The sequence below is a fragment of the Petromyzon marinus genome, chromosome 41 (assembly GCF_048934315.1).
Source record: "Petromyzon marinus isolate PM22_M1 ecotype Great Lakes invasive population chromosome 41, UKy_Petmar_22M1.pri1.0, whole genome shotgun sequence".
NCBI classification, from domain to species: domain Eukaryota; kingdom Metazoa; phylum Chordata; class Hyperoartia; order Petromyzontiformes; family Petromyzontidae; genus Petromyzon; species Petromyzon marinus.
In genome coordinates, this window is record NC_133707.1 from 3,821,436 (window position 1) to 3,836,015 (window position 14,580).

Consider the following 14,580-nt stretch of genomic DNA (forward strand, 5'->3'; position numbering starts at 1 on the left):
TTCTAAATGTTATCTCCGGGTTTAACACGTAGGCTTTAACACGTAGGCTTTCGCGACCAAAGAAGAATAGTTATCTCCGGGGTTTGCCGATAGACTGTTAGGTGGCGAGTGACGAGTACCCACCACAACCACAGCAAATATTGTGTGTATACTGGATGTTGTGTGCCGAGTGCGAATATATATACAGTGCCGGATTATCCGAGTCGCAAAAGTCGCTACAAATGCTACGGGCCCCGCACTTTCAAGGGCCCCACGCTAAATGCTTTCAAGCGATCAATTCCGGTTCAGTGATTCTGCACTTGCTCTATTACTATAGTACTATACCGCCTTCGACTTTTATGAACGACTGGGTGTTTAAGGTTAGCGATTTGTCGTATTATCTGGCTGTATAGCAAATGAAAAAAAATACAATTACTTTACTATGCAAGTAAAAAAATTTGTGTTTTAATATTTAAGTGTTTTTTTGTATTTATGGCCCCTTTATAACATCACATGCTCCAGGCCCCGCACTAGCTTCATCCGGCACTGGATATACAGTATATATTTCACCATCCCATGACAATGATGGTTCCAATCTCGCCAGATCTCGAAAGCTCAAGATCCAAGTTGATTTTGTGTCACCAGCTGAGACGAAGACGAGCAGAGGTCTCATTTGCAAGAGTGACCTTGGGGGCTGTTGGTCTGCTGCCTTTACGACTGTTTACTTTTTATTTATTTTGCCAGGTAAGGCCCACCGAGCTGATATAGCTCTTTTTCAGAAGCGACCTCGCTATCACACATGATAGCTCAACGAAGTGTGGCTCATCACGTGGAACATTTTATAAGCAGCCAAATGCTCTAAACGCATATTGGTTCCAAATGTGGAGGGGTAACCCGGATGAGCCGAAGAAAAGTCCACGCGACCACTTGGAGAACATGATAACTCGTCAGGGTCGGGATCGAGCCCACGACCTCCTGCATACCAGGCGATGTAGTTAACATCTCGCCACCGTGGCACTCCACTCAGAAGACCAAGGGTAGGTAGTTAGAGGTCTCATTGGCAAGAGAGACCCAGGGGCCAATGGTCTTCTGCCAGTAGGGGGGGGGCATGGATTTTGGCATGAGTCTGCCAGTAAGGGGTAAGGATCGCCGTGTGTAATCCTAATTGAGTAATTTCGCTGTGTCATTGACGAATTTAGCAAATTTTGGACCCCTGACCCCGGCACGCAATGGCTTCCCCTCTTGCGAAGAACGCCGCGGGATCTTCAACGTCCGCTCCGAGTAGAGCAGGCGGCGCGTCCTAGTATCATCGCGGTCATTACACGCGCAGCATTAATCAGGGCGGCCGCCGAAACATCGAACCGTGAATCTCTACTTTTCACTCCTATCGTGTGTGTTTGTACCGTGTGTTGTTGCAACGTTCTGAGCCGCCCCCCCTGGATATCAGTGCAACGGAGCTTTATAGCTCAAAACGGATTCCTCCTGCCCAAACAAACACATTCTCCTGCGGAGGAAGGAGGAGCTGGTAGGAACGTTGGGTTGCTCGGTCAATGGCCAGGGTCAACAACGGCGGCACCACGTGGTGTATTCCGCAAATATGCCCGACTGTGAGGGCGGACACAAGCCTGCGTGAGTAGGTTAAACGTTGAGTTTTATAAGGGCACCACGGGGTGACCAGCCCCTCCCCACCCAGCCCCACCCCTCCCACCCCCCACCCAGCCCCACCCAGCCCCTTCCCACCCTACTCTTTGGTTTTTTCGGTAAAGTCACGTAGGTAAAATAAATGAAAACAACTAAATTAAATCACGACGTTTCGGAGGCAACACAAGCTTCCGTCTTCAGGTGGGACAGTCACAGCAAAATATCTGTATCAAGTGAAGAGCTCTGAGACACCCGACATTATATATACAGGTTATGGGGGGGGCTGAGTTAAGTCGCCTTTTGTTAAGCTGCAGGGGGGTCGGGGGAAGCCCTCCCCACCCTCCCCACCCAGCCCCTCCCCACCCTCCCCTCCCCACCCAGCCCCTCCCCACCCTCCCCACCCAGCCCCTCCCCACCCTCCCCTCCCCACCCAGCCCCTCCCCACCCTCCCCACCCAGCCCCTCCCCACCCTCCCCTCTCCACCCAGCTCCACCACCCCCCACCCACCCCATTTCTGGATGCACGACGGACGGACGGACGCAACAACAATCCCCTGTGGGCTGGTGGTGTACTAACCAGGAGGTTCCTACACAGTAAAATTCTGTTGCTGAAGTTGCTCTGCATTGCGCTGAGACAACTCTCCCCATCGCCTGCGCCTTCACGAACCTGCACGCACCAGCGTGATGAAGAATGGTGGAGCGAACGAACCCCCAGCCCAACGCCGCCGCCACCACGTCCCTCAGTGTGCGGGCAGCACTCATCCAGCGGTGGATTGGTCAACGGGGGGGGGGGGGGGGGGGCTGCGCGCACGCGCGTGCGATGACGCGGGAGGAACTTCCACGGATGTCTGCTCGCTGGCCGCGTGCCCGGGCGGCACGCCCCTCAGGCCCGCCGAGACGGCCACGTGACCGGGTGGGCTGCCCCGCCCCTCTCCATCCCCCTCAGCCCCCCCCCCCACACACAGCCCCCCCCCCCATCGTCCATCCCCAGCGGGTCCTCAACCGCTACAGTGCTAACATTCATCGCTAAATAAATTTTGATTTAAAGCTTTCGTGACTGCAGGGATTCATATTCCTGGTTCATTCGGTAAAGTCACGTAAAATATATATTTTTATTTTATATATTTTTTTATTTTATTGTTTCCCTTCTACGTGACTTTACCGAAAGAACCAATAATATGAATAAATAAAATATATAAAATATATATTTTTATTTTGTTCCCCTTCTACGTGACTTTACCGAAAGAACCAAGAATATTCATCGCTATGTCCATCCACTGCTGGATGAAGGCCTTCCTACGCCGTGTCGATCATGGGGGGTGGGGTGTTTGACCATACTTCACCACGCTGGTCAGTGCGGGTTGGCATCGGTGCGGAGGGAGGGAGAGGGGGCGACGTAACCACGACCGATTCAGTAAAACAAAAACACGCGCCACTGATGTTAGCCGTGACCATGGAACTGAGCTGGGTTCACGGGGGGGGGGGGGGAGAGACGTGCGGCAAAGCCAGCAGGCGTTCGTCTCGACAAGCTCCGCTTCGCCGATGAGACCCGGGGCGAACCTCGGCGCAGAAGTTTGCCCGCTTCAAACGCCGCGTCTGGGACAATAGCAGAGGGTGGGCGTGGTGGTGGTGGTGTGGGGGGTGGTGAGAGTCAGCGATCACTGGCGGAGGGGCTCACACAGCACGCTCATTGTTCTGTAGCCCCCCCCCTACCCCGCGTGGATGAATAGCCCCGTGACCTCACGGAAGGTCTTCGCTGGACACACCGTCCCCCGTCTTCACCCCACCCCGCTAATTATGCGATTACTCCTTCTTTAATTGCCGCGCGAAGCCAAAATGGCATTCCGGCTAGGGGCGACGAGGCGCAGCTGAGAGCGACACGGGGGAAATGAATCGGATTACCCACGGCCAGAAGAAGGCACCTGGGTTCGACTCCCGACTCGGGAATCCAAACTCCACCTGCGTGGAGTTTGGATGTTCTCCCCCTGTTCTACGTGGGGCTTTCTCCGGTTGGCTCCCAGAGCTGGATAAAAACGTACAATGTAACTGGCATTGGCCAAAACATCTCAAAGCTGAAAAGATGTCCCTGCAAATAAGACTGAATTGGGGGGCTCCACGGTGGCTCGGAGATGTTAACTACCTCGCCTGGTATGCAGGAGGTTCGTGGGTTCGATCTCGACCCTGACGCCTGCTGCTGTATATTTGAAGTCTGCGTGTCTCTCTCTCTCTCCCCCGTGGTCGCGTGGATTTTTCTCCGGATCCCCCGGGGTTTTCTCTCCACATTTAGAACCAACATCACGCGTTTTAGAGTATTTGGCTGCTATAAATGTCCACGTGATCAGCCACCACTTCGTTTAGCTATCATTTGTGATAGTCTGCAGGTAAGCTTCCGAAAACGAGCTAGTATTGTTCCGTGGGGCCTTAACTGGTGAAGTAAAACATCGTCACGTCGTGATCTATTATTATTATTTTTCTACCTACGTGACTTTACCGAAAAAAACAAAGAGTATGGATTCCTGCAGTCACGAAAGCTTCAAATCAAGATAGTTACTTTCCAGTTTAATTTATTACACACAGCAGCAGCAGCAGCAACATCGCCACCCTGTGCTGTAAAAACTCGGCAGGAACCTCCTGAAAATGAGTTTTGAGACTCAGCGAGGCTTTCACGGTTAAACAAACGTGACATTAATAACGATCATCTCAATATCGTTTCACCCGAACGTTGGAATATTATTTTACAAATCATCGTTTACGGTTTATTTTTTATCTTATGATAATATTTCACATTGATAATGGTGGATACAATATTGAAATGTAGTGTCCGGAATGTCACTTGACACGTTGCATAGCAAAACTTCGCATTCGAAAATTGTACGGTTCAAATGACGGGTGCTTATATACTGCTGTGGAGAGCAGAGTGCAGAGCAGCGAAATCCAATGTTGTACGGTACTTCAATGCTCCTGAGACACTCCACCACATCACTCCACCACCCATCATCCTATACATCACCATCGTCACCACCACCACCACCATCCAAATCACAATATCTGTAATCGTCAAAACTACGGTCAAATCATCGTCCTATAAGCCCAAATACATCACGCGTTTTAGCACTGGTACGTTTTAGCACTCGTACGGGCGATGGGGCAAGCAGTTAGCAGGGTCAGAACACTGCCCTCTGATTTTGGAGGCCAGCGACGCCTGACATCAGTGGCGATTGACGTCCGAGCCGGTCCTGGATCCGAATCAACCCCCAGATTCGCCCAGTGTCGCTACAAAAGGAAGAGCGCACGAGTAGGGGGAGATCATTGGGGGGGGGGGGGGGGGGGGTCAGGGAGCGAGTGGGGGGATCAGGGAGAGAGTGGGGGGTTAGAGAGAGAGTGGGGGGGGGGTCAGGGAGAGAGTGGGGGATCAGATAAGGAGTCGGGGATCAGAGAGAGAGTGGGAGATCAGGGAGAGAGTGGGGATCAAGGAGAGAGTGGAGGGGGGATCAGGGAGAGAGTGGGGGTTTCGGGAGGAGAGAGTGGGGATCAAGGAGAGAGTGGGGGATCAGATAAGGAGTCGGGGATCAGGGAGAGAGAGTGGGGGATCAGGGATAGAGTGGGGGGGGGGAGTGGGAATAAGGGAGAAAGTGGTAGATCAGGGAGAGAGTGGGAATAAGGGAGAAAGTGGTAGATCAGGGAGAGAGTGTGGGGATCAGAGAGAGAGCGAGTGGGGGATCCGGGAAAGAGTGGAGGATCGGGTTGGAGTGAGTAAGGGGATCGCAGTGGAGAGAGAAGAGTTGATCAGGGTGGTGTGAATCGGGATGGGGGGCCCGAACGTACGCGCTGCTCCGGTATCCGCGGCTCCCACCACCATCAGCACGAGCAGCAGCGCCGCGAGCGTCCAGGGAGTGGAGGAGCGCCGCTCCATTGAGGCTCTGCCGCGATGCCAGACCCCGGACAACGAGCGGCTCGAGTCGACTCGGCCGGCGGCAGGGGCGGGAGACGGCACGGCCGAGGGTCGTTCGCTGGCGCCGCCGGTAAAGCCTGCGCGCTCACGGAGGGAGGGGGTAGGGAGAGGAGTAGAGGTGGGGGGGGGGTGGGAGATGTTGGGGGTAGAGGAGGGGGTTGGGGGGGAGAGTGGGGGGAGGAGCAGCGGAGCGTTGGGGGAGGGAGTTGGGGGGGGATGTTGGGGAGAGTGGGGGGGGAGGGGCAGGGGAGCGTTGGGGTGGAGGGGGTAGGGGGGTGTTGGAGTAGAGAGGGAGGGGGTAGGGGGGTGTTGGGGTCCAGAGGGGAGGGGGTAGGGGGATTTTGGGGGAGAGAGGGAGGGGGTAGGGGGGTGTTGGGGTCCAGAGGGGAGGGGGTAGGGGGATGTTGGAGTAGAGAGGGAGGGGGTAGGGGGATGTTGGGGTCCAGAGGGGAGGGGGATGTTGGGGTAGAGAGGGAGGGGGTAGGGGGTATTGGGGTCCAGAGGGGAGGGGGTAGGGGGATGTTGGGGTAAGGTTTTACAGGGGGACTCAAGCTGTGGGGGTTGCTGACAGGGGGGGGGGGGGGCTGGAGTGAGATGGGGGTGTGATTTTACAGGAGCGTGATGGGAGCTGTGGGGGTGAGAGAGATGGGGGCTGTGGGGTAATGAGCGTGGGGGTGGGGAGTCGTTGTTCACCCAGTGACCGAGACTCGTCAAGTTCATTGTTCACTGCCACGGGTGGTGGAGTTGAACTGAGACCTCTCGCAGGACAGAGGCTGTCGGAGTTGATTCGAACAGACACGGGATAGCAAGAGCTGCTCGCGCTGTGACATCTCACCCTGCCGTGACCTCTCACCTCCCGTGACCTCTCACCTCCCGTGACCTCTTACCACCCGTGACCTCTCACCTCCCCTGACCTCTCAACTCCCGTGATCTCTAACTCTCCACTCCCTTGACCTCTTTAACGTTCCGTGACCTTGAACCTGCGGTCACCTCTCACTCTCTCGTAACCTCTCACCTCCCGTGACCTTTATCTCAAGTGACCTTTCGCCTAGCGTGACGTCACCAATTCGTTCTTGTTCGTTGCATTGTGTCGTCACGTGTTCACGTGATAGCCACGTGCGTTGTCGGCTTTCCAGATCGGTATGGATGCAACGTGCCACGGAGAAGGTCCATTACCGAAACCTCACCTGTTATATATTTTCTTACTTTTAAAGCCACACACACACAGTCTTGTTATAGTAAATAATGTGTTGCGTTGTGACACTGGACATCTGAGAAAAAAGGGCTTTATAGCTCATCGGATTCCTCCGGTATACATAAAGATTCAGATTCTGATACTATGCGCACCACTGCGACGCAGAAGCAGCGTCGGCAGTGATGACATTTGTTGCGGGTGCAACGTGTATCGAAGACATTGACGTCTCAATAATAATAACAATCGGCATATCGTGAGTGTTGGCATCGTGAGAACGATCTGGCGCCGGGAGTTCGAAGGCGTCGGTAGCGGACGAGGATTTTGCGGGGCGCCGAACTGCATATACCATCGGCGACGTTTCGGGCAATGGCCCACGTGCAGAGTCGGGACCGACTGCGTCTCCCACTGCGCGCCACAGTGTGAGGAGGGGGCGGGGTAGCGGGGTCCACGTGTGGGTGTTTTTTTCTTTCTCACAGAGCAGCGATGGTTATCCCACAGAGCGAGTCGCAGCAATTACCCCACCACCACCCCCACGGAGCGAGTGAGGCCGGGTGGGGGTGGGCGGAGGGGCGGGGTGTTACCGGGGTCGCCTCATTGCCACGTGGCAGTGGAGGCTGCCCGAAGAGCGGATGAACGCTAGCCCTGACCCCTTAACCCCTAACCCTGACCCCTAGCGCTAGCCCTATCCCCCAACCCTGACCCCTAATGCTAGCCCTAACCCCCAACTCTGACCCCTAATGCTAGCCTTAACCCCCAACCCTGACCCCTAATGCTAGCCCTATCCCCCAACTCTGACCCCTAATGCTAGCCTTAACCCCCAACCCTGACCCCTAATGCTAGCCATAACCCCCAACTCTGACCCCTAATGCTAGCCCTAACCCCCAACCCTGACCCCTAATGCTAGCCCTCACCCCCAACCCTGACCCCTAATGCTAGCCCTAACCCCCAACCCTGGCCCTGAGCCAAAACAACTAGCCAGCCAGTCATTAAGTACTAACCCTCACCCTAATCGTAACGAGCTGGCCAGCATTTTGACCATACTTCGCCATGCTGGTCACAGTGAGTTTGGTGAAGGCGCAGCGGATGGAGGCCCAGGTTCAGATGTCACGTTCAAGAGGCCGATAAAACGAGTAACACATTACAGGAAGGCAATGGTGGTCGTAATATGGATAGACTCGTCTCCGTCATTGGAATGTGGAATGGCCGGCAGTGGCTCGGGGCAGTAAGCTGGGACAAGCACCACCTCTCGCCTGTTTGACGTTTGGCAACCCCCCCCGCCCCTCCCCCCTGTATCCAACAGTGGATTCATTGATAACGGTGGCATGGAATACATCTGATGATGGTTAGGGGGTGACTCAGCCCATCATCCATCCGGGCGGTCGATAAAGCAAAGTACCACTTTGTTGGGTGGGGGGGGGGGGTTAACAACAGTTTGTCCTATGGGTAGACTGACCGCCGTGGAGATACTGGACGCGTGTGGAAGAGAGCTTCACATCTCTTCGGATTTCTCCGGTCTAAATCAAGATTCTGATTCTCAATGCGGAATTTCCACCACTGGCTCGGGAGATCGGTGGTGATGGTGGGGTAGGTGGGTGAGTGAGTGGGTGGGTGGGTGGATGAGTGAGTGAGTGGGTGAGTGAGTGTGTGGGTGGATGAGTGAGTGAGTGGGTGAGTGAGTGGGTGGGTGGGTGGATGAGTGAGTGAGTGGGTGAGTGAGTGGGTGGGTGAGTGAGTGGGTGGGTGGGTGGATGAGTGAGTGAGTGGGTGAGTGAGTGGGTGGGTGGGTGGATGAGTGAGTGAGTGGGTGAGTGAGTGGGTGGGTGGGTGGATGAGTGAGTGAGTGGGTGAGTGAGTGGGTGGGTGAGTGGGTGGGTGAGTGGGTGAGTGAGTGGGTGAGTGGGTGGGTGAGTGGGTGGGTGAGTGAGTGAGTGGGTGGGTGAGTGGGTGGGTGGGTGGGTGAGTGGGTGGGTGAGTAAGTTGGTGAATGGGTTGGTGAGTGAGTGGGTGGGTGAGTGGGTGAGTGGGTGAGTGAGTGGGTGAGTGGGTGGGTGAGTGGGTGGGTGAGTGGGTTGGTGAGTGGGTTGGTGAGTGAGTGGGTGGGTGAGTGAGTGATGAGTGAGTGGGTGGGTGAGTGGGTGGGTGAGTGAGTGGGTTGGTGAGTGGGTTGGTGAGTGAGTGGGTGGGTGGAGGGTGGGTGTGGGTGAGTGGGTGGGTGAGTGGTTTGGTGAGTGGGTTGGTGAGTGAGTGGGTGGGTGAGTGGGTGGGTGGGTGAGTGGAGTGGAGTGGGTGAGTGAGTGGGTGGGTGAGTGGGTTGGTGAGTGGGTGGGAGTGAGTGGGTGGGTGAGTGGGTGGGTGGGTGAGTGAGTGAGTGAGTGGGTGAGTGAGTGGGTGGGTGAGTAGGTGGGTCGGTGAGTGAGTGAGTGGGTGAGTGGGGTGGGTGAGTGAGTGGGTGGGTGGGTGGTGAGTGAGTGAGTGGGTGGGTGAGTGAGTGGGTGGGTGAGTGAGTGGGTGAGTGAGTGGGTGGGTGGGTGAGTGGGTGAGTGGGTGGGTGAGTGGGTGGGTGGATGGGTGGGTGGGTGAGTGAGTGAGTGAGTGGATGGGTGAGTGGGTGGGTGAGTGGGTGAGTGAGTGGGTGGGTGAGTGAGTGGGTGGGTGACTGAGTGGGGGAGTGAGTGGATGGGTTAATGGGTGGGTGGGTGGGTGGGTGGGTGGGTGAGTGGGTGGGTGGGTGAGTGAGTGAGTGGGTGGGTGAGTGGGTGGGTGGGTGAGTGAGTGAGTGGGTGGGTGAGTGGGTGAGTGAGTGGGTGAGTGAGTAAGTTGGTGAGTGGGTGGTGAGTGAGTGAGTGGGTGGTGGGTGAGTGAGTGGGTGAGTGGTGGTGAGTGGGTGGGTGAGTGGTTGGTGAGTGGGTTGGTGAGTGAGTGGGTGGGTGAGTGGGTGGGTGAGTGAGTGGGTGAGTGAGTGGGTGGGTGAGTGGGTGGGTGAGTGGTGGGTGGGTGAGTGAGTGGGTTGGTGAGTGGGTTGGTGAGTGAGTGGGTGGGTGAGTGGGTGGGTGAGTGGGTGGGTGAGTGGGTTGGTGATCTGGGTTGGTGAGTGAGTGGGTGGGTGGGTTGGTGAGTGAGTGAGTGGGTGAATGAGTGAGTGGGTGAGTGAGTGGGTGGGTGAGTGGGTGGGTGAGTGAGTGAGTGAGTGGGTGGGTGGGTGGGTGAGTGGGTGGGTGGGTGGGTGAGTGAGTGGGTGGGTGGGTGAGTGAGTGAGTGGGTGAGTGAGTGAGTGGGTGGTGGGTGGGTGGGTGGGTGAGTGGTGGGTGAGTGAGTGGGTGGGTGAGTGGGTGGGTGAGTGGGTGGGTGAGTGGGTGAGTGAGTGGGTGAGTGAGTGGGTGAGTGAGTGGGTGGTGGGTGGGTGAGTGGGTGGGTGAGTGAGTGAGTGGGTGGGTGGGTGAGTGGGTGGGTGAGTGAGTGGGTGGGTGGGTGAGTGGAGTGGGTGGGTGAGTGGGTGAGTGGGTGAGTGGTTGGGGTGGGTGAGTGGGTAAGTGAGTGAGTGGGTAGTGAGTGGGTGGGTGAGTGAGTGGGTGGGTGAGTGGGTGGGTGAGTGGGTGAGTGGGTGGGTGGGTGAGTGGGGGTGGAGTGGGTGGGTGAGTGAGTGAGTGGGAGGGGGGCCAAAGCCTTTAATTTCATTTCATTGATGATGCGGGGGAATCTCGACTCTGGCTCGCTAGTGATGACGTCACGCCCTCACGTCTGTCTGTTTACATTTGTCAATCACCTCCTCGCCCCACCCCCTCACCCCCCGCGTCTACCCCCCCCTCCCTCCCCCTCCCCCGCTCCCCCCGTCTGCGATCGCCGTATTCTCGCTAAACGCGCGCGCATCTCCACAAGCCAGCGTTGGCATCACCGGCGCTCAGCAATACATAAAAACGAGGGTTGCGCAACTCACAAGTAGCCGGGCCGCGGAACATAAACAAAACGAACGTGCAATTAGAGAGTGGACAAACAGGAGCTCCGGCTAAGGTAAACATGACAAAAAAAAGAGTCTTAACCGTAAACAGCTCAGTGAGCGTGTGGTCAGCTCTCGTCTCGTCCCACCACGTCCTCCATCTCTCGTCCCACATCGCTCGCTCTCGTCTCTCACGATGAGTGTATACATCGGAGAGGATTGGTGGTGGTGGTGGTGGCTTAAATCTGTTCTGCTCAAGGCCGCCCCCCCCCCCACTGATTCCGAACCCCCCCCCACCTCCCTCCTCAATGCCACTCACCCACCTTGCCACGCAGAGACAAAGTTCCCCCGGTATAGCCCCAACAAACTGGGTAAAGTGTTGGGGCGAGCGCTGTCAGCGAGTAGCGTCTGTGAAGGCCGGCACGGCGCACGAGCCGGTGGGGGTGGGCCAGGCCCCACGCCCTGTCGACTCGGTCTCCGGGAGTGCGGATGTCGACGCAACGCGCCAGGTTCAGTACTCATTTAAGGCTGAGTCGACCTAGGAGAGGACTTGGACCTGTTTCAGATATTGACCGTGAGCGCTCGGGATCGAAGTGGGATCGCCAGGTCCGTAGCTACGGAGCGCACTAACGACTGTACCACCCCTCCATGTACACACACACACACACCAAACAAAGATCCCCGTATAGCCTTGAACAGACTGTCGGGGCAAGTGCTGTTAGCGATCAGCACCTATGAAGACCGGCCAAGCACCACACCCGGGCCGCCTTTGTCTCCCGCAGGAACACGCCGGGCAGGGGCGAGTGCGCGGCGTTCAGAGCCACTGCGGTACCGGCCGGCCCGGCCACGGGTACCGGACCCGAGGCAGCTGCGAGCCAGAGGGAAGCGGTGGGGGGGGGGGGGTAAAGGGGGCGGGGGGGGCGCATTCCTGGGGGGTGACGCGGTGACCCGGAGCCCCCACCCCCCCGACCCCCCCCCGCCACCCCCCCACCCCGCCACCCCCCACCACGCGTTCCATACCAAAACCGCAGCGCCCCTCGCCAATTACGATCGGAATATCTGGGCGATCTATGCCGGCGATGCCCGGCCTAGAGGGGCCTCCAACCCTTGTCCAGGGTTACAGACGCGCCTCGTGGAGGACTCCTTTACGGGTTATACAGGACCCCTGTGGGGTACCCCCTGTGTGGTACCCCCTGTGTGGTACCCCTGTGGGGTACCCCCTGTGTGGTACCCCTGTGTGGTACCCCTGTGTGGTAACCCCTGTGGGGTACCCCCTGTGTGGTACCCCTGTGTGGTACCCCTGTGTGGTATCCCCTGTGTGGTACCCCTGTGTGGATAGCTCCGTATAGGTGGCCCCTGCTGGGGGATTAGGGATCCGGTAAGAGAGTATCCCTGTGTGGAGCACCCCTGTGTGGAGTACCCCTGTCTAGATGACCCCTGTGTAGAGGACCCCTGTGTAGAGGACCCCTGTGTGGAGTACCCCTGTGTGGAGCACCCCTGTGTGGAGCACCCCGTGTGGAGGACCCCCGTGTAGAGGACCCCTGTGTGGAGCACCCCTGTGTGGAGCACCCTTGTCTAGATGACCCCTGTGTAGAGGACCCCTGTGTAGAGGACCCCTGTGTAGAGGACCCCTGTGTGGAGGACCCCTGTGTAGAGGACCCCTGTGTGGAGGACCCCTGTGTAGAGGACCCCTGTGTAGAGGACCCCTGTGTGGAGCACCCCTGTGTGGAGGACCCGTGTAGAGCACCCCTGTGTAGAGGAACCCTGTGTAGAGGACCCCTGTGTGGATGACCCCTGTGTAGATGACCCTTGTGTAGACGACCCTGTGTGGAGAACCGCGAGTCTGACCCCGCGACCCCAGTCTGATCCAAGACACAAACACCGCATTTCTCTCCCCTCTCTCGCCTCATTCTCCATCACCCCCTCCTCTCTCTTCCACTCTCCAAGCGCGCGCTCTCTCTCTCTCTCCCCTCCCTCCCTCCTGGCCACTTCATCAGCCCCCCCTTCTCCCTCCCCCCTCTCCCCTCCCCCCTCTTCCCTCCCCCCTCCCCCCTCTCCTTCCTCCCCCACGGCTCCCTTCTGCATCCGCCGGGTGGCGCTGCAGCCCCAGTCCAAGTCACATGCACGAGTCCCTCCATCACCCCCCCCTCCCCCCTAGCGATTTGGGGCCGCATGTTCGATTCATTATTCGATTGCCGAATATTTACGAATTTTTTACTTTGAGACTCTCGTTTAGGAGTTGTCGTGTTCCCACGATTATAATAACTGCAACGTTGGCGAATACTTTGGATGCATCGTACAGCGTAGCTATGTTAAGGCGCGGCCCTCCAATTTCCGTCTCGCATGCTCTGCTCACGGAAATACCTCCTGCTTGAGAGTATCGTGACCAGTCGCGTAGCGGGGGGGGGCAGGGGATGCCTTGCCCCCCCGCCCCCTGGTGGCCAAAGCTACGAGTTGCCCCCCCCCCCCCTTGACAATCATCATGAGGTTTGTTTCCAAGGGCCGTCCATAAATGACGTCACGCGAATTTGGACGATTTTTGACCCCCCCCACCCCCCTTCGTCACACGGCGTCACAAAAAGTCAGACCCCCCCCCTCAAATATGACGTCACAAAGCTCTGCCCCCCCCCCAAAAAAAAAACACATGCTTCAATCGCTTTAAAACTATTGTCACTGTGGTGCGTATTTTATGTGGCGCTGCACTCTGATGTTGTAGGAGAAAACATTCCCTTAAAAGTCTATTTAATTAAGTAGAACGTGATAATTGTTTTTTTAACCCTTTTATCTGGCAACAAAACTGACACCTTTTTTTACAAGGAGTCATGCTTGCATTGACCACAATACCTGCGGCTGGAAAGCAAAACCAAAAACACACAACTGTGATAATGTATTGGCACTGTCCTTGAAATTGATTGGTCCACACCCGAGACAGCTTTCCTTAGAGCCTCGTCTCACGTTGGTGTTGGACCAGATGACGCCAAAATGCACACAACTCAAAGACAATGCACCATCAGAGTATGAGAGCTCGGGGTGAAGCATTGACACAACATTGGAACGTCCTTTGTCTCGGGTGTGGACCAATCAATTTCAAGGACAGTGCCAATACATTATCAGAGTTATGTTTTTTGTTTTGCATTCCGACCGCAGGTATTGTGGTCAATGTAAACATGACTCCTTGTAAAAAAAGGTGTCAGTTTTGTTGCCAGATAAAAGGGTTAAAAGCCAATAATATTTTGCTACTGGCAAAGGAGGTTCCATTAAGTAGAACATGTTTTCTATATTTATTTTTACGTGACGTCACATTTCTCACCCCCCCCCCTCGTCACATATCGTCACAAATGTCTGACACCCCCCCCATAGGTGCGTGACGTCATTTATGGACGGCCCCTCAACAACAACAGTAAATTTTGATTTAAAGCTTTCGTGACTGCAGGGATTCATATTATTGGTTCTTTCGGTAAAGTCACATAGAAGGGAAACAATACAATAATAAAAATATAAAACAATAAAATTCTCACGACGTTTCGACTGCAACACAAGCAAATCATCATCAGGTGCAACACAAGCAATCATCATCAGGTGTGAAAACCTGATGATGATTGCTTGTGTTGCAGTCGAAACGTCGTGAGAATTTTATTGTTTTATATTTGTATTATTTTATTGTTTCCCTTCTACGTGACTTTACCGAAAGAACCAATAATATGAATAGCAACAGTGTCAAAGAACAGCGCACGTAATTAAAACGCGGTTTTTGAATGTATTCTTACGAAAGTTATTTCATTTTTGTTCCACGTTTAATTTTAATTTAATTAGAGCAATGGTAACGTTTGGCGACCGTGCAAAGACAAATAAAATTATTGGGGCCCCATCTAACCGATTG

General features: G+C 55.7%; 1 protein-coding gene across 1 annotated transcript in view; it reads right to left on the reverse strand.

Annotated features, from left to right (window-relative positions):
* LOC142930550 (uncharacterized) overlaps positions 1 to 14,580 on the reverse strand; it is an 82,761-nt gene that overhangs the window by 4,200 nt on the left and 63,981 nt on the right. The window contains exon 5 of the mRNA XM_076073247.1: positions 5,445 to 5,648. Within this exon, the coding sequence (XP_075929362.1) occupies positions 5,445 to 5,648 (204 nt within the window). The remainder of the gene's footprint in view (positions 1 to 5,444; positions 5,649 to 14,580) is intronic.